At 39.5% G+C, this 13,571-nt stretch overlaps 1 protein-coding gene and 1 long non-coding RNA gene across 4 annotated transcripts in view; both read left to right on the top strand.

Annotated features, from left to right (window-relative positions):
- The window catches only part of LOC102073932 (uncharacterized), a 39,462-nt gene extending 35,414 nt beyond the window's left edge, over positions 1–4,048 (top strand). For 2 of the 3 annotated variants that reach the window (XR_012578069.1, XR_012578068.1), the window contains one exon: positions 3,235–4,043. This is a non-coding gene — a long non-coding RNA (uncharacterized LOC102073932). Of the gene's footprint in view, positions 1–3,234 lie in introns of all 3 variants that reach the window. The other variant, XR_012578066.1, reaches the window with a different exon arrangement.
- A 9,375-nt stretch (positions 4,049–13,423) lies between these two features.
- Positions 13,424–13,571, top strand: part of BRD10 (bromodomain containing 10) — a 47,211-nt gene continuing 47,063 nt past the window's right edge. The window contains exon 1 of the mRNA XM_074532251.1: positions 13,424–13,568. Within this exon, the coding sequence (XP_074388352.1) occupies positions 13,491–13,568 (78 nt within the window). The 5' untranslated portion in view covers positions 13,424–13,490. The remainder of the gene's footprint in view (positions 13,569–13,571) is intronic.

The raw sequence follows: 13,571 nt of genomic DNA, 5'->3' as shown, positions 1-13,571 counted from the left end.
AAACAAGTAGAAAATAGAAAAGTCTGTGGTAGAACTTCACCTCTGTTGGCTCTCCAGAAGCCAATTAGTTGTTCTCCAGAACAATTAAAACTCCCTAAAATAAACAAAACAAGCTTTCACACCTTGAAGAGCCATATATTCCTTAAGACTGTGTGACATATAAATGCTCCCATTTCAAGAAACCTTTCCTGTCATTACATGTTCTTATACACACATCACCTATACCCACATTTTTCACTCTTTGTCATAGTCTTTCATGCCATGTATATCTTCCTATGTTGATTTCTTTATCCTAATGTCTTTCATACCTATTTCTTCAGTCATTTTCTCTCTTCTGTAAGGTATACATTGAAGTGGACTAAGAAGACACTGCAGAAGTGTCAACCACTATTTTCATAACTTGGTTCTGATTAGTTTCATTTTGCATCCAAACTATGTATAAAGGAATTAAAGTTTTTTAAACTGCTGAAATTAGCAGCAGTCTAATTACTCTAAAGAAATTAATGAGTATGTTTGTGGCCAAAGAAAACAAGATCATACTAAAAGCAGAAGAAATTTCTTTTTTACCACTACATGGATTATATTAATTCATTGATATGAAGACAGCAAAGAAAACCTGTTATATAGCCTCTCTTGCTCCCATTGTGATCTTGCTTGTTCTCTCTTTCATCTAACCCCAAGATACATGTGATCATAAAATTAAATTAAATCAAATTCAGTACATAAAAACAACATTTAAAACTGTGGAATTCATACATGTGGTGGTATGTTCCAAATATTACCTCATACCATGTTGACAAATTCCTAACATATGTCTAAGATCCTTGTAGGGTCAGAACTGTTTTAGTCAAGTGAATTGGGTCGTAGCTGTCAGGCCTGCTAGCAGAGGTAGTAATTCCTCCAGGTTTATCCAATTTAAAAGTGGATTAAAAAAGAATTTTTGGCATCCTCTAGCTAATAAAAGATGAGGTTATAGTGTCCTTCAAACCAGGCTTTACAAAATCTATGATCTAAACTAGCAGGAGTACACAAAAATGAACATAAACTAGATTAAGAAAGAGATTTCTTAAGAAAACTTTAGGTCAACTGAAACAATCACTCATAAAATTTCAAGAAAGAGTCTGATAACATAATCTTAAATTATTTAATCCTGCTGTAATCTGCCATTCTTGCTTACCTTATTTTGTCTCTGCTGGGATACTTCTACTGAACAGAATGCTAGAAGCAGCTCTGTTACAGCCAATTTATTGTCTGAACAGAGGGCAGGAAGCCAAACCTCTGAATAAAACAAAAGTCTGACGTGGATCTAATCTTCTAGATCTCTACACACTCTCATTTATATCAACATTCCAATGGTTCTAACTATTCCTGGAATTACAAAAGGGTCGGAAATTGTAGGAGCAAACTTTTGAATGCCTGTTTCTGTATGATGCCATAGAACTGCCTAGAACTGCATGCAAATTTTTAGCCCTAGTTTTGTGTATTTTATTCCTATATTTTATGTCACTAATATTGTTCTTGTTATCTGTCATTCTTATAGGGCTGAATCACGCGCAGATACTAGGGTTATAGTAATACAGACATATTAAAAGTAGGAGTGTAGCCTCTGTTTCAGGGAGCTCAAAACAGACTTACTGCTTAAACATTTTCCCAGCTATCAAATGGGCTTTGCCTGCACGGCATCAATTCCCATACTTGGCATCAATTCCCATGCTTGTGACATGAGTGAGCTGCTAAAAATTGGATGTGATTCATGTCTTTGCCCATGAGGCCCTGGTAATATGTAGGTTTTTGTTATCAAATTCAGTACATTCAGTTGGCCTTACCTACCTGTTTGCATCCCTTCACTCCTATTGGTGAGTCCTTCCTATTCATATTATCTAACCCTTTTTTAATTAGCAAGCCTTGCATTTTTACAGGAGTGAGTAACATTTTTATTTATCTCACTGAAATGAGAAAAAATTCCCTAAAGTCAATTACATTTACTTTTTTTTTGGCCAAAGTTTTCTTAAAATCAAGAAGCCATTGCTTTTATCTAGAGTTTGTTTACTATATAAAGAAGGTTACATAATTTATCTGTGTTTGATTTAGGAGAATTTTTTTTCATTTTCCAAGCCCTCACCAGACACTGGTAATGTATTGGGTCAACAGAAAAACTTTATTGAAACACATACTTAGTGACAAAGCAATGTGATACTTTGAAATCTCTAGTCTTTGTCTATTACCCAAACAGTCTTAAAACGTGGGGAAGTTTCTAAATGGCATGGTGTAAGAGTGTCCTTTCAGTACACAATCGTCCTAATTTTGTGTGGGATAAAGTTAATTTTCATGCTGATATATGGGATAATGTTGTGATTTAGATTTAGGATGAGAATAATGTTGATAGCAGACTGATGAGTGGAGTGTTAAGCATTAAGACAAGGACTTTTTCTGTTTCTCACATCACACTACCAGTGAAGAGTCTGCGAGACATGAGTAGCTGGGAGGAGACAGAGGTGATATAGCTGACCGTGACTGACTGGAAGGATATTCCATACTATATAGTGTAAAGCTGAGTAATATTAGCTGCAGAAAAAGCTGGCTGGGGGCTTGGGAGCTGGCTCTGTATCTGCTAGCAGGTGGCTACCAGCCACTTTGTGCATTACTTGTTTTGCATACTCTAATTTTAATGATAGTTATTTTTGTTTCCCCTCCTGTTTCTGGCCTATTAAGCTCTCTTTAACTCAACAGTGTTTCCCCCATTTCTCTTACTTATCCTGAGGTGGTGACAGGGAAGTGAGCAAGTGTTTTGTATGGTGTTAGCTGCCTGCTGGGTTAAACCACAAGAGTCCATTTTGGCACCCAACCCATGGGTGTGAAGGGTTAAGATAACCACTGCTTTGACATGCTAAAACAAATTTGTTATAAGCAATTAGTTGCATTGGTTTAATAGTTACTGGCCACAATGTTGACTTATTTGATCTCAATGTTGTTGTGTGTTCTCAGAGTTGCATTGGGTAACACCTTACTTGCTGTGTTCCCTGCTGTGTCATTTCTCAGCTCTGGGTTAGGGTTGATGTTGTTGAGCTTTGTAACATGGGGTTTTGATAAGATGCCTCTTGGCAGGACTGAGGCAGTGTGTACACCCAGCATCGCTGCTGCACCTGCATTCCTGTCGGGAATGACACATAACTACACCTCCAGGGGTCCATCCATGGGAATGACACTCTCTGCCATCTTTCCTTTCTCCTCCAGGTGACTTACAACACCTCTTGGAAAGTATCCCCAGGGTGACCAAACCAGCACCTTTGGATTGCTATGACACATGAATATGTCTCAGCTCTTGTGTAAGTTTACACAACTAAGTAAGAACATCACCCACAGATCTGCCCTAAGGCTGGATAGTTATGAGTGGCAAGGGGTGTGGGATAGGATGGGCAAGTGCCTAGGGCAGTAGACATCTCCCAGTGTTTTAAGACTTCACCTCTAAAAACCTGAGGAATGCGGAAAAATGTATTAAAATATTTGGGCAAGATGAGCTGTCACCCAATAATTCCAGAGAGACACAAATCACTGCAATGTGCTGGGGCCCGGTCCAGGCTGACCGAGATCTGTTCAGCAGAGCTCAGTGCCTGCTGCAGGAGGGAAGGTCTCTGGAACTAAGAGCAACGTGACAGAGTCCAAGGCTGAACCAGAAAACCAACCTGTGCCAATATTATCTGAGATTGTATGCAAGGAGAAATACTGGAAGAAGTGTGTGGAAGCAGCTGACAGCTGGTCTGTGAGCGAGGAAGAGTGAGTTAGAAGAAACTGGTAAGAGTTGTGTTTACCCCTGAAAGGAATTCTGCCAAGGTTGTTGACATGGAAACTAAGAAGAAGAAAAAGATAAACGAAAGAAACCTGCAGTTCAGTATAGCTGGAAACAGTGGTGTAGACTGCTCTGTAACAAAGAACAATGTGTTGATTTATTGTAACCAATGAATAAGTATAAACTTTGTTGGGAATGTATAAAAGACAGCATGCTGTTATAATAAAGAGAGAAGCCTTTTGAAATTGTATAGTGTTCTTCTGTGCGTCGTGACGGTCTCAACAATGACAGAAGTGGACACATTTAATAAGGAATAAAGCAGATGCCTTTAAGAGGGATCAGGAAGCAGACTGCTCCAAGCTGGGCCATCACAAGGTAGCTGGGAAGATAGATAGAGGAAGATAGGTAGCTCAGTGGGCCTATGACACGTTGACACGTTGGGCCATCAAAGAAGAGGTGCAATGTACAAATGGGTTTTTGAATGGGGGATGGACGTATCATGGACATTATCCAATATCATGCATCATCTCTTCAGCTCTGAAGGTCTACTACAATAGAAGAAGCCCAAAGTTATGGACTAATTTTAGAGGGATGACCCATAGACTAAGGGAAAGCTATCTCTGTGTATGTATCAAAAGACAGGGAAGAATGCTTTGGGAAGAGTGGAACCTGGGCATGACATAAATGATACAGAATAAAGGGTGGATATTGCCCTGGTTTTATTGGGGACAGAGTTAATTTTTTGCCCTAGTTGGTATAGTACTGAGTGACAGATTGAGGATAAGAATAATGTTGAGGACACACTGATGTTTTAGATTTTACTTAGCAGTGTTGATGGAAATTCCTGATGGAATTTGCAGGTCTTTCCACTGCCACACCTGTGAGGAATCTGGGGCACAATAAGCTGGAGGGGAAACAGGGAAAGGTGGTGGTGGAAAGTGGGCCCACAGCTGTTCAGTTACCTTCCAGATTAAACCACAATAAGGAGAAATGCAATGAAAAATTTATTGTGTGGCAAAAATATTTCAATTTGTTTTAATACAGTTGTTCAGGTGCTATACTGAGTCAAGTTGACCTTCCATCTTAACCTTTACAGTTTCTTTTAAACTTTATTGTTTTGTTGGTCCCATCAGCAATAACAGCACCAATAGCAGAAAAACCTAATGATGATTTTGTGCAGATCCTGATGAAAACTATCAAGTTACCATGTTAGAAGTGAAACAGAGGAGGACATTCATCTGGGCAACTCTGCACTCTTCTCTTCCAGGTTGGCCACTGAGAAGCATTTTCCATTCTCTGTCTGTTTCCAACATTGCCTGCCCCACCTCTACTTCCTGGCACCTATGTCTCCCTTTCTCTTGCTCTATCTCACACTTTCTCTCTTTCTTTCTTTGCTTGCTTGCTTGCCTTTATTCTCCAAGCTCCACCATTAGAGTTAATGACTTTCATTGATCATGGACCTCCCTTAATAGCTCTATGCCTACATTTGCAACATTAGGTTCAGTCCGTTACAGGGCAGGCTTTCAAAATTCTCTTCTAATTCAAATTAATATGTCATATTAAATTATCTTTAAGGGGAACAACATCAAGAAAACAGTGATAGAGAGAAAAACATCAATGAAGTTATTGAAAAAATATTTTCTGTGTAACTAGAAAATATTGGCATGGGAGTAGCAAGAAAAACAGCTGCGTACAACTGGTTTGTGTTTTTTTGGCTTTAGAAATTCATCTGCAAAAAGTAAATATTTGCAGAAAAGAGAAGAAAGAAAAGTTTCCTGGTACCACATGCCACTGCATGAATAATTTTGAGCATATGGTAAATACTAGCTATTTTATCAGCCATTTAATTTGCCAACAATTTACAGGAGATCTAATTCAAAGCCTCAAGCTGGAAAAACACCTGGAACATAGCCAATAGACTGTACTACACAAAAAGATCAGATATGTATAATTTGGACTCCAGGGCATAGACAGATTTACACTGGGGAAAAGATCAATTGCAAGTAGTAATAGTGTGAAGAAAGCCTTTTCTAAACATTTTCAGTGAAAGTGATTGAAAACATTAAAATGGATTGTGTGAGGTAGGATGGAGGTGTCAGCTCAAAAAAACTTGCTCCAGTTCAGAGTACAGGGTTTCTATTCTAAAGTCCAGAATATATATTAACATTTGAATGAGAAGTTCTTGTTTTTCTTCACACTGAGGTCTTTCTCCCCTAAAGGTATAAAAAAACCAACCCAAATATAATTAGCAGTAATATATTTTCTAACTGACCAAAACTGACATGGTAATTTATTACTGCATTTTCTTGGAAACTGTTGGGTTTTTAGAATATTCTAAGAACCTTGTAGAACGAGCATTTGACTTCCAACTTAATCTTGCTTCACATCCTGTTAACATTTATGTGACTAAACAGAGCCTACTGTAACCTATCTATTGCTTCCAGTACTTCCAAACTGTCATTAAATAATTGTTTTATGTGCAGTGGAGACCTCTACTATTGAAAAGAATGGGAACTTCTTGAAACCTTCATGTGCTTCTGTTTACAGCAAAAGACTTAGGACATAGTAAGGTCTATGCTGACCACTGCTGAAAAATCTACACTTTTTTGGAAGTTTGTTCTTAAAAAGATACACACAAAAGGGAAAAGTGATGTGTATAAATGAAAACTATCTCTGCTTCAGTGCTAAATTACTATTTTTAAGAATTTCCCTAAGTCTAGAGTTCTTATATCAAATGTTACTGTAAATGTTTTTTACTCATTAAGGGTTAACTATTTTTGGTATTTCTTGGAATAAGAGAAGGATGATGCCTCTTGAATTTGAGATGGCAAAAGATGTCCTCTCATCATATGCTAGAGAGCACACAGGACCACAAAAGGCATTCAGCAAAACGGGTCCACTGGACAGTAATATATTGAAGCCATACAAGGAGTGGCTGAGGTCACTTGGCTGAGGTCACTTGCTCTTTCCAGTCTGAAGGAGATTGAGGGGAGAACCTCATAGCAGTTACAACTTCCTCACTAGGGGAAGATGAGGGAGTGGCATTGATATCTTCCCTGAGACAGGACCACTGACAGGACCCAAGGGAATGACCTGAAGTTGTGTCAGGGGAGGTTTAGGGTGGGTATCAGGAAAAGGTTCTTCACCCAGAGGGTGGTAGGGCATTGGACAAGGCTCCTCAGGGAGCCTGAGGTCACAGCATCACCCTGACAGAATTCATGAAGCTTTTGGACAATGCTCTCAGGCAGATGATGTGACTCTTGGTATGACCAGAGCCAGGAGTTGGGCTGAATGATCCCTGTGGGTCCCTTTCAACCCGGGATAGTCTATAATTCTAAAATCCTGAGGTGCTATAAGCCAGCAAATAGAAGAAAATATAGAGGCTGTCAGCATATCTTCTTGGACTACAGTGGTTTGTCTTTATTGCTTCCAAATATTTTGTGGAGCCTCCATCCTTGAAGGTACAAAACCCCAACTGAATGAGACCCTGAGAAAGCAGTTCTGTTTGCCTCCTACTTTGAGCATGGAGGCATGGAGGCAACAGACACACAGAAATCTGTTTCAACCTCAGCTATACTGTAATTTTGTGAAGTAAAAATTAAGAAAATATTATGGGGTTTATATTGATTAATTAATTACTCTAACTTTTTTAAATCTCTTATTTTGAAACAATTGTATTTTCTCTTTTGAATGTATGATAAAACCAGATGTGTAGAAGAGATGTGGCTGAATGAGACAAAAGACGGTTACATTTTAATCAAATTTTGCTGATAGATTCCTGTAACTTTCGCGACAATGCTTCAGAACAAGAGTTGGTGTTTGTACAGACAATCCTTTTAATTTATACTTTTTGAATATTGCCCAGTCTTTCCAATATTCCTTATTGATGGACAATAGCATATAAGAGTCTTGAGGTGTGCTGTATGTGCAAGGTGTGTCTGTATGTAAGGTGACGACAAATTGCCACAGATTCTTTCACACCATCCACCAGGAACAGTGACATAAAACACATACTCTAGAACTGCTGATGTCATGAACATATTTGGAGGAGTTCTCTTTTTCCCTGTCAGAAGCAGACATTCACATCTGTGTGACTACAGTTTTAGCCCTTGCCTTGATTTATCTTCTCTGATACTGCGTAAGACAGTCTTTACAGTTAATTTTTATAAAAGAACTGAATGGGCAGTGAATGGAACAAATGTTTAAGTCATTCAAACATTGGCTGTCTGTGCATTTTAATCTCTGCACTAATCATTCTCAAAACCTCTCTTAGATATGAAAATTCTATCTGTGTATTTTATCCCCACTCTCCAGCATTGGGAAGAGGAAATAATTGCCATTCCTATAATACCACAAAAATTTTAAAAAAGCCTCAGGTACGCAATTAGACACAATAAAGTATAATTGCAAAACCTTTCACATAAATAAATGTTAGGTCTGTATGAAGCATTTTTTTTTTGCCTTTCCTGTGTTGCACAATTACAGAGAACAGAGTGAAAATAAACAGTGTTGGAGTTTATTAAATTCCTGCTACTAGTTTTCTAAGGAACTGAGGCATATGTAGTTTTGTTGCCTGTCTGTCCTCTCCAGCCACTTTTTAATCTGCTGGATAATTTTGACTAAGTTTGGCAAGAGTGTGGAAGGAGGAAGCCTAGCTGAAAAAAATACATTTTTTAAAGTTCTGTGAACATCAGCAGCTGAGCAGCAGACAGACTGACAAACAGTGCTAAATGAAATACTGCATCCTGATCTCATCAGTTATTCTCCCAGCTTGGCTAAGGACCTAGTTATCAGCCTGTATGTACTGAATGTCCAGACATCAGGTGTAAACGGCAGACAACAAGGGATCTGAACTCTGGAGTTTATTACTGAACTGAGAGATTAGATGTTTTACCCTACTTGATTATCTGGGAGAATCATTCCCTCGTCACATTTCCAGCTCTCAACCTGTGCCCTTTAAAGGAAGGTCTCTGCTGGTCATCTGGCTTGGTTGGGCAGGAAATCGTGTTGATTCCTGCTGTGCCACTTCTTGCAGCAGCCAGCCATGTTAGGCATTAGTGGTTCAAAGTCCCTGGGCATCCTACAGCATTCATCTCCATACAGTTCTCATGCCATCTAGAATCAAGAAAGAAACCATTTAAATGTGTTCAATTGCTTTATTCTTTCTCTAATTCTAAAAACACATCATGACAGAAATTTGGATCATAACATTTTATGTTAATTTAAAAAATACTTAGTCATGGTCTTTGTTGCAGAATGGATTTTTGATGCATTGTAACATATCGTAAAATTTTAATTCTTCTTGAAGTTGCTGAGAATTACTTATTTTAAGAAGAACTGTACTTTTTCAGTACTACATGCTGCAGAAGCTTGAATGCAAAACAGCTTACAGCTCTGAGGACTCAAAAATAGAGGAAAGTCTCTAAAGTGCAGAATTCAAAGACAGTTTCATAGTTTTCTGTCTTTTTGTATTATAATTGTTAATGACAGTATCTCTGGTGCTAGAAAGTAGCACTGTATCCCTAAAAGGGAGAAAGATGCAATTAAAGGTGGTGGAACAAGAGAGAGGATGAAAAAGATCAGCAGAATAACTCAGCTGAAACATTTCAGAGGTTGCTTATTTTCTTCACACTCCAGAGCCCCTGTTTCTTTGCCAAGAATTTTGTGCATCTCATAAAAGGAAACTTCAGATGGCTGACCTGCAAACAGAAAGCACATTGTTAGTGTTTTCTAGAATTTGGTGTTCATGTTACTTACCATTACTTTATGTCAGCAGAAGGAACATGTAGCTACTTGAGCATGCAGTTTGAATGGCTCTGGTGGCAATGTTAATCCACTCACCAAGAGTTCAAGGACCCTTAATGTGGGCTATATTCTGTGTCACCATGAAGGTCACCAGGAGCACAAACCTGCACTTTGGACCTCTGGCTTTAATGTATGAAATAGAAGAAGCAGAATGAAGGAAAATGGGAGCCACTCAGTCACTATTTAGAACACTGCTAGAAAAAGAAATAAATTATACAATGAGTGAATGTGTATTATATAAAAAAAGATTTTTTTTCTGACTTGTGAAGCGTAACCTAAAGTTGAAGGAGGAAGGTACTTTTTAATCCCCCTTTACTACTCCTGAGGCAGAGAATGTGATTTCAGGGTACAGGAATTCAGGCCTTCACAGAAAAACCAGTCAATTTTACTTATCTTCCTAAGCATTCTGTCCTGCTGCTACAGAAACCATCCTTCTTTTTTCATTCTACATCCTGTAACAGGCAGCTCTGACTGGTTAGAAAATAACCCTTCAGTACCCTTTGAACATTATAATTCTGCCAGTCTAAACAATTCTTTGAGGTAATATCTTTTACAAAAATGCTATGGTTCTCTTGTCTATAAGATAGAAAACTACTAGAGGGCCTTTGGATTTAAGAACTTTAGACTAAAATATTCTTTTTGTATATATTCTACACATTTTTTGAGAGTTGCATATAAATCTCTAAAAATGCACATATAAAATACTGGTAAGTGTTAAAAATGGCCACAGGTAACTCAGGGATTTAAACCAGCTGAGGTTTGCTTAGCTATTCATCATCTTAGTCTATACAGTATTTGTAACTTTGTAGTTTGATAACACTGATTTCAGATTGAAAGCAAATGCAAAGACAAAGTATCTGGTTAGGGCATATGATAAAAACTTATACTCAAATCAAAGTTTAGGAAGAGACTAATTATTTACATCATCATTGTGTCTCTGTAGAAGTCATGGATGCTTTCATGGTGAGGCTGAGGTACTCTCTTTACTTTGTATCCCCTAAACATGACCTCCATGACATGCTGATGCTCTGTCACTCAAAATTTACATCAGACATGAAGGACACTGGTCACGTCTGACAGTTGTCTCTTTTCCTTTGCTAGATTATCCTATCCTTTGTGAACTGTATATGGAAGATTACTCTTTCCCAAGAATATCTCACATTTCTTTCTCATGGTGAATGTTTATCCACTTGACATTTGCACTATCCTGTACACACCTAAGACACTGTGGGTAATATTATAACGACAAAATTTCTTGCTGTCTTTGTGATAACATCAAGGCAGAGGTGCTCACTTGGTGTAATATTCTTTGAAATTATCATGAATATCCAAACTTACATGATTAAAAAGTATGCAAATCTCTATCAGACCATTTTGCAAAAATTGTATATCCAATTCAGATGTATGGACAGAAATTGTAAGAATATTTATAAGCTCTATTTATTATTTGAAAATTTTGGGTTTTTAAAAAATTGTTTGGGTGGGGGTTGGGAGGGGGTTTGGTTTTTTTCTTTGGGTTGTTGCTTTTTTGGTTGTTGTTTGGTTTTGGTTGGTTTTTTGTTTTTTGTTTTTAATATGTAAGTCATAGTTCCTATTAACACTGAATATATAAAACGAAACCCCATTGTTACAGGTTTCCCAAAATGTTTGCTTCTGCTTCAGTAGTTCTACCCTGGGTACATTGCTTACCTCTGATTTAATGCAGGAATCATTCATGGCATTTATTCAACAGTGCACTCGTGTGGCAAGGCTCGGGAAGTACATAGATAATGTATCACAGAACTTCTTGAATAAAATGTATTTTTCTTATTACATAAGAAATACAAAAAAGTTCTTATAGATTGATCCAATGATGTTTCCCACTCTAATCCTTTTTTTAAAATTTTTTTTGTCTACTTTGCTTGCATACCTAGGAAAAATATCCTCTTTCAAATACTTTGGTGATACAAGTCAGAGGTCCCAATAAAGGATATTATCTGGTTTTGTCATATGCAGCCATTCTTCACTGAAATTTAATTTCAGAGTGTTGACTCAATATCTTAATTTCTTTCATCACCATAAATTTCAATTTTCGATAGGAGATCTGAATATAGCTGAGATGTTATCACACCAAAATCTCTGAACACATTTTGTGGCTACTCAGCCTATGAATTTTATGCAGAATTATGACTATAAGTTCTTATATTCTTAAAGCAAGGCCACATATATAACAAGAAGCAAAAATATCTATTAAGCTACTGGGTATTGTTGCAGAGAGTATAAATGGAACAGGACGTGAGTGTTGCAAGCCAGATATCCAACAAGCACAAAACTTCTAAAAGGGCTGCAGCCTCATCTACTTTTATTTAATTTACACTAGAAATTCCCACTGTTACTTGAATGGTTGCTCTCCTCAGTTATGTTTTTCCTAAAGTTGATTTAACCTCCACACATGTTGCTGGAATCCCTCCACCATTTGTCCCTTGGATGATGACTCTCCACCTTCAGCCTGGAGTGGGACTTAGACAAGATGAACACTATTCCTGAGATCAGTTATTAAAGAAAACACAACACAGCATTCCCTCTGTTTTGCAACAGGACATATTGGTCCTTATGGTCCCGGTACAAGAAAGGGATTCAGACTCTGTGAAGCATCATTTCAAACGCAATTTCTTAGCGTTAACATTATAAGGAAAGTGAGAATGGTTATCTTACAGCATTTCAGATCCCACAAACCATAAGCAGTGCAGCATCAAATGGATCTGTAATGAGGGTGCATCACGAAGACTCTGTCTGTGGAAAGGTTATCCCATGATGGTCATTCAAGCTATAAGAGGATTTTCTTTAAAAATCCCAACTATATTAATCCTTTCTACTGTCAGAGAGAATGTTTGCATAAGGATTTCTGGCTGCAGTTTTAGACAGAGGCAAGGTCATAGAGATGCCACTACAGTGTGGGAGCTGCCCATGGCTATTCTAACAGAGTACTGCTTGACTTTATTCTGTGGCCGTGCGATACACACAGCAGAACACAGACGTGAAGGCCATCCTGTATGTGGCTACACTTGGGTTAGCTATTGCATGGATCACTACAGTCTTAATGCACAATGATCCTTCCAAGCAGGTCCACCTTCCTGCAGTGTGGAGGCATTTATACCCATGAAAGGAACACCATTACGAGCAAGGTCTGTCTCTGGAGTGATCTCTGAAGAACAAAAATGCCCTTACAGAAGTAGATGTAGAAGTAGAGAAGTAGAGTCCTGCTCCCTTACATTCATTCTCTTCCCCTCTATTCCCCTCAGCAGGGCGCCCTCAGCTTTTCATACAGTTCGGAAAGTGAAGAGCATAAAACCAAAGCCACGCACAGAGGCGTGTCTCCAAGTGCTTTGCAGCGCTGTGCAGACCATTGCGCTGTGCGGAGCTCCCTGGGGTCCCTCAGGATCTCTTGCAGGGGTGAGCAGGACTGGAGGAAACGTGAGGGCACACGTGAGAGGACCACAAGTGCACCCCAGGCTAGGACAGCGTCGTTAGAAGCAGCCTCCCCTCACAACGCACCAGCTCCTGGTGCGAGGAGCAGGCAAGTCGGGCAGAACCGAGTGTAGAACTGAGTGCTTTTGTGAGCTGCTGTCTTGCTTCCGCAGCTGAACACTTGTGGCACACCTCTGAGGGGAGACGACAGACTCGTTAGGTGGCAGTTTTCTCTCAGCCGCCGCAGCAAGGCAGCAGAGCCCTGCGGGGCCGGGGAAGCCACCGCCGCCGCCAGCGCCGCGAGGAGGCGCCAACAGCAGCCCCTCCCCACCCGCCTCCACTGAGGGGTTCTCTGCGAGGCTCCGCCCCGCCGCGAGGCCCCGCCCGGCCCCGCGCGCACTAGCGGCCGCCCCTAAGTCGCCCCCGCCGGCTCCGAGCTGGGCGCCCTCTGATGACGTCACATCCCACCCGGCGCCCGACACCACCGCAGGCGCACCGCCGCCGGCTGGGCGCGCGCATGCGCGCTGGGGTG

This window comes from Zonotrichia albicollis, chromosome Z, assembly GCF_047830755.1.
Source record: "Zonotrichia albicollis isolate bZonAlb1 chromosome Z, bZonAlb1.hap1, whole genome shotgun sequence".
NCBI lineage: Eukaryota > Metazoa > Chordata > Aves > Passeriformes > Passerellidae > Zonotrichia > Zonotrichia albicollis.
This window is presented reverse-complemented; position numbering and strand designations above follow the sequence as displayed.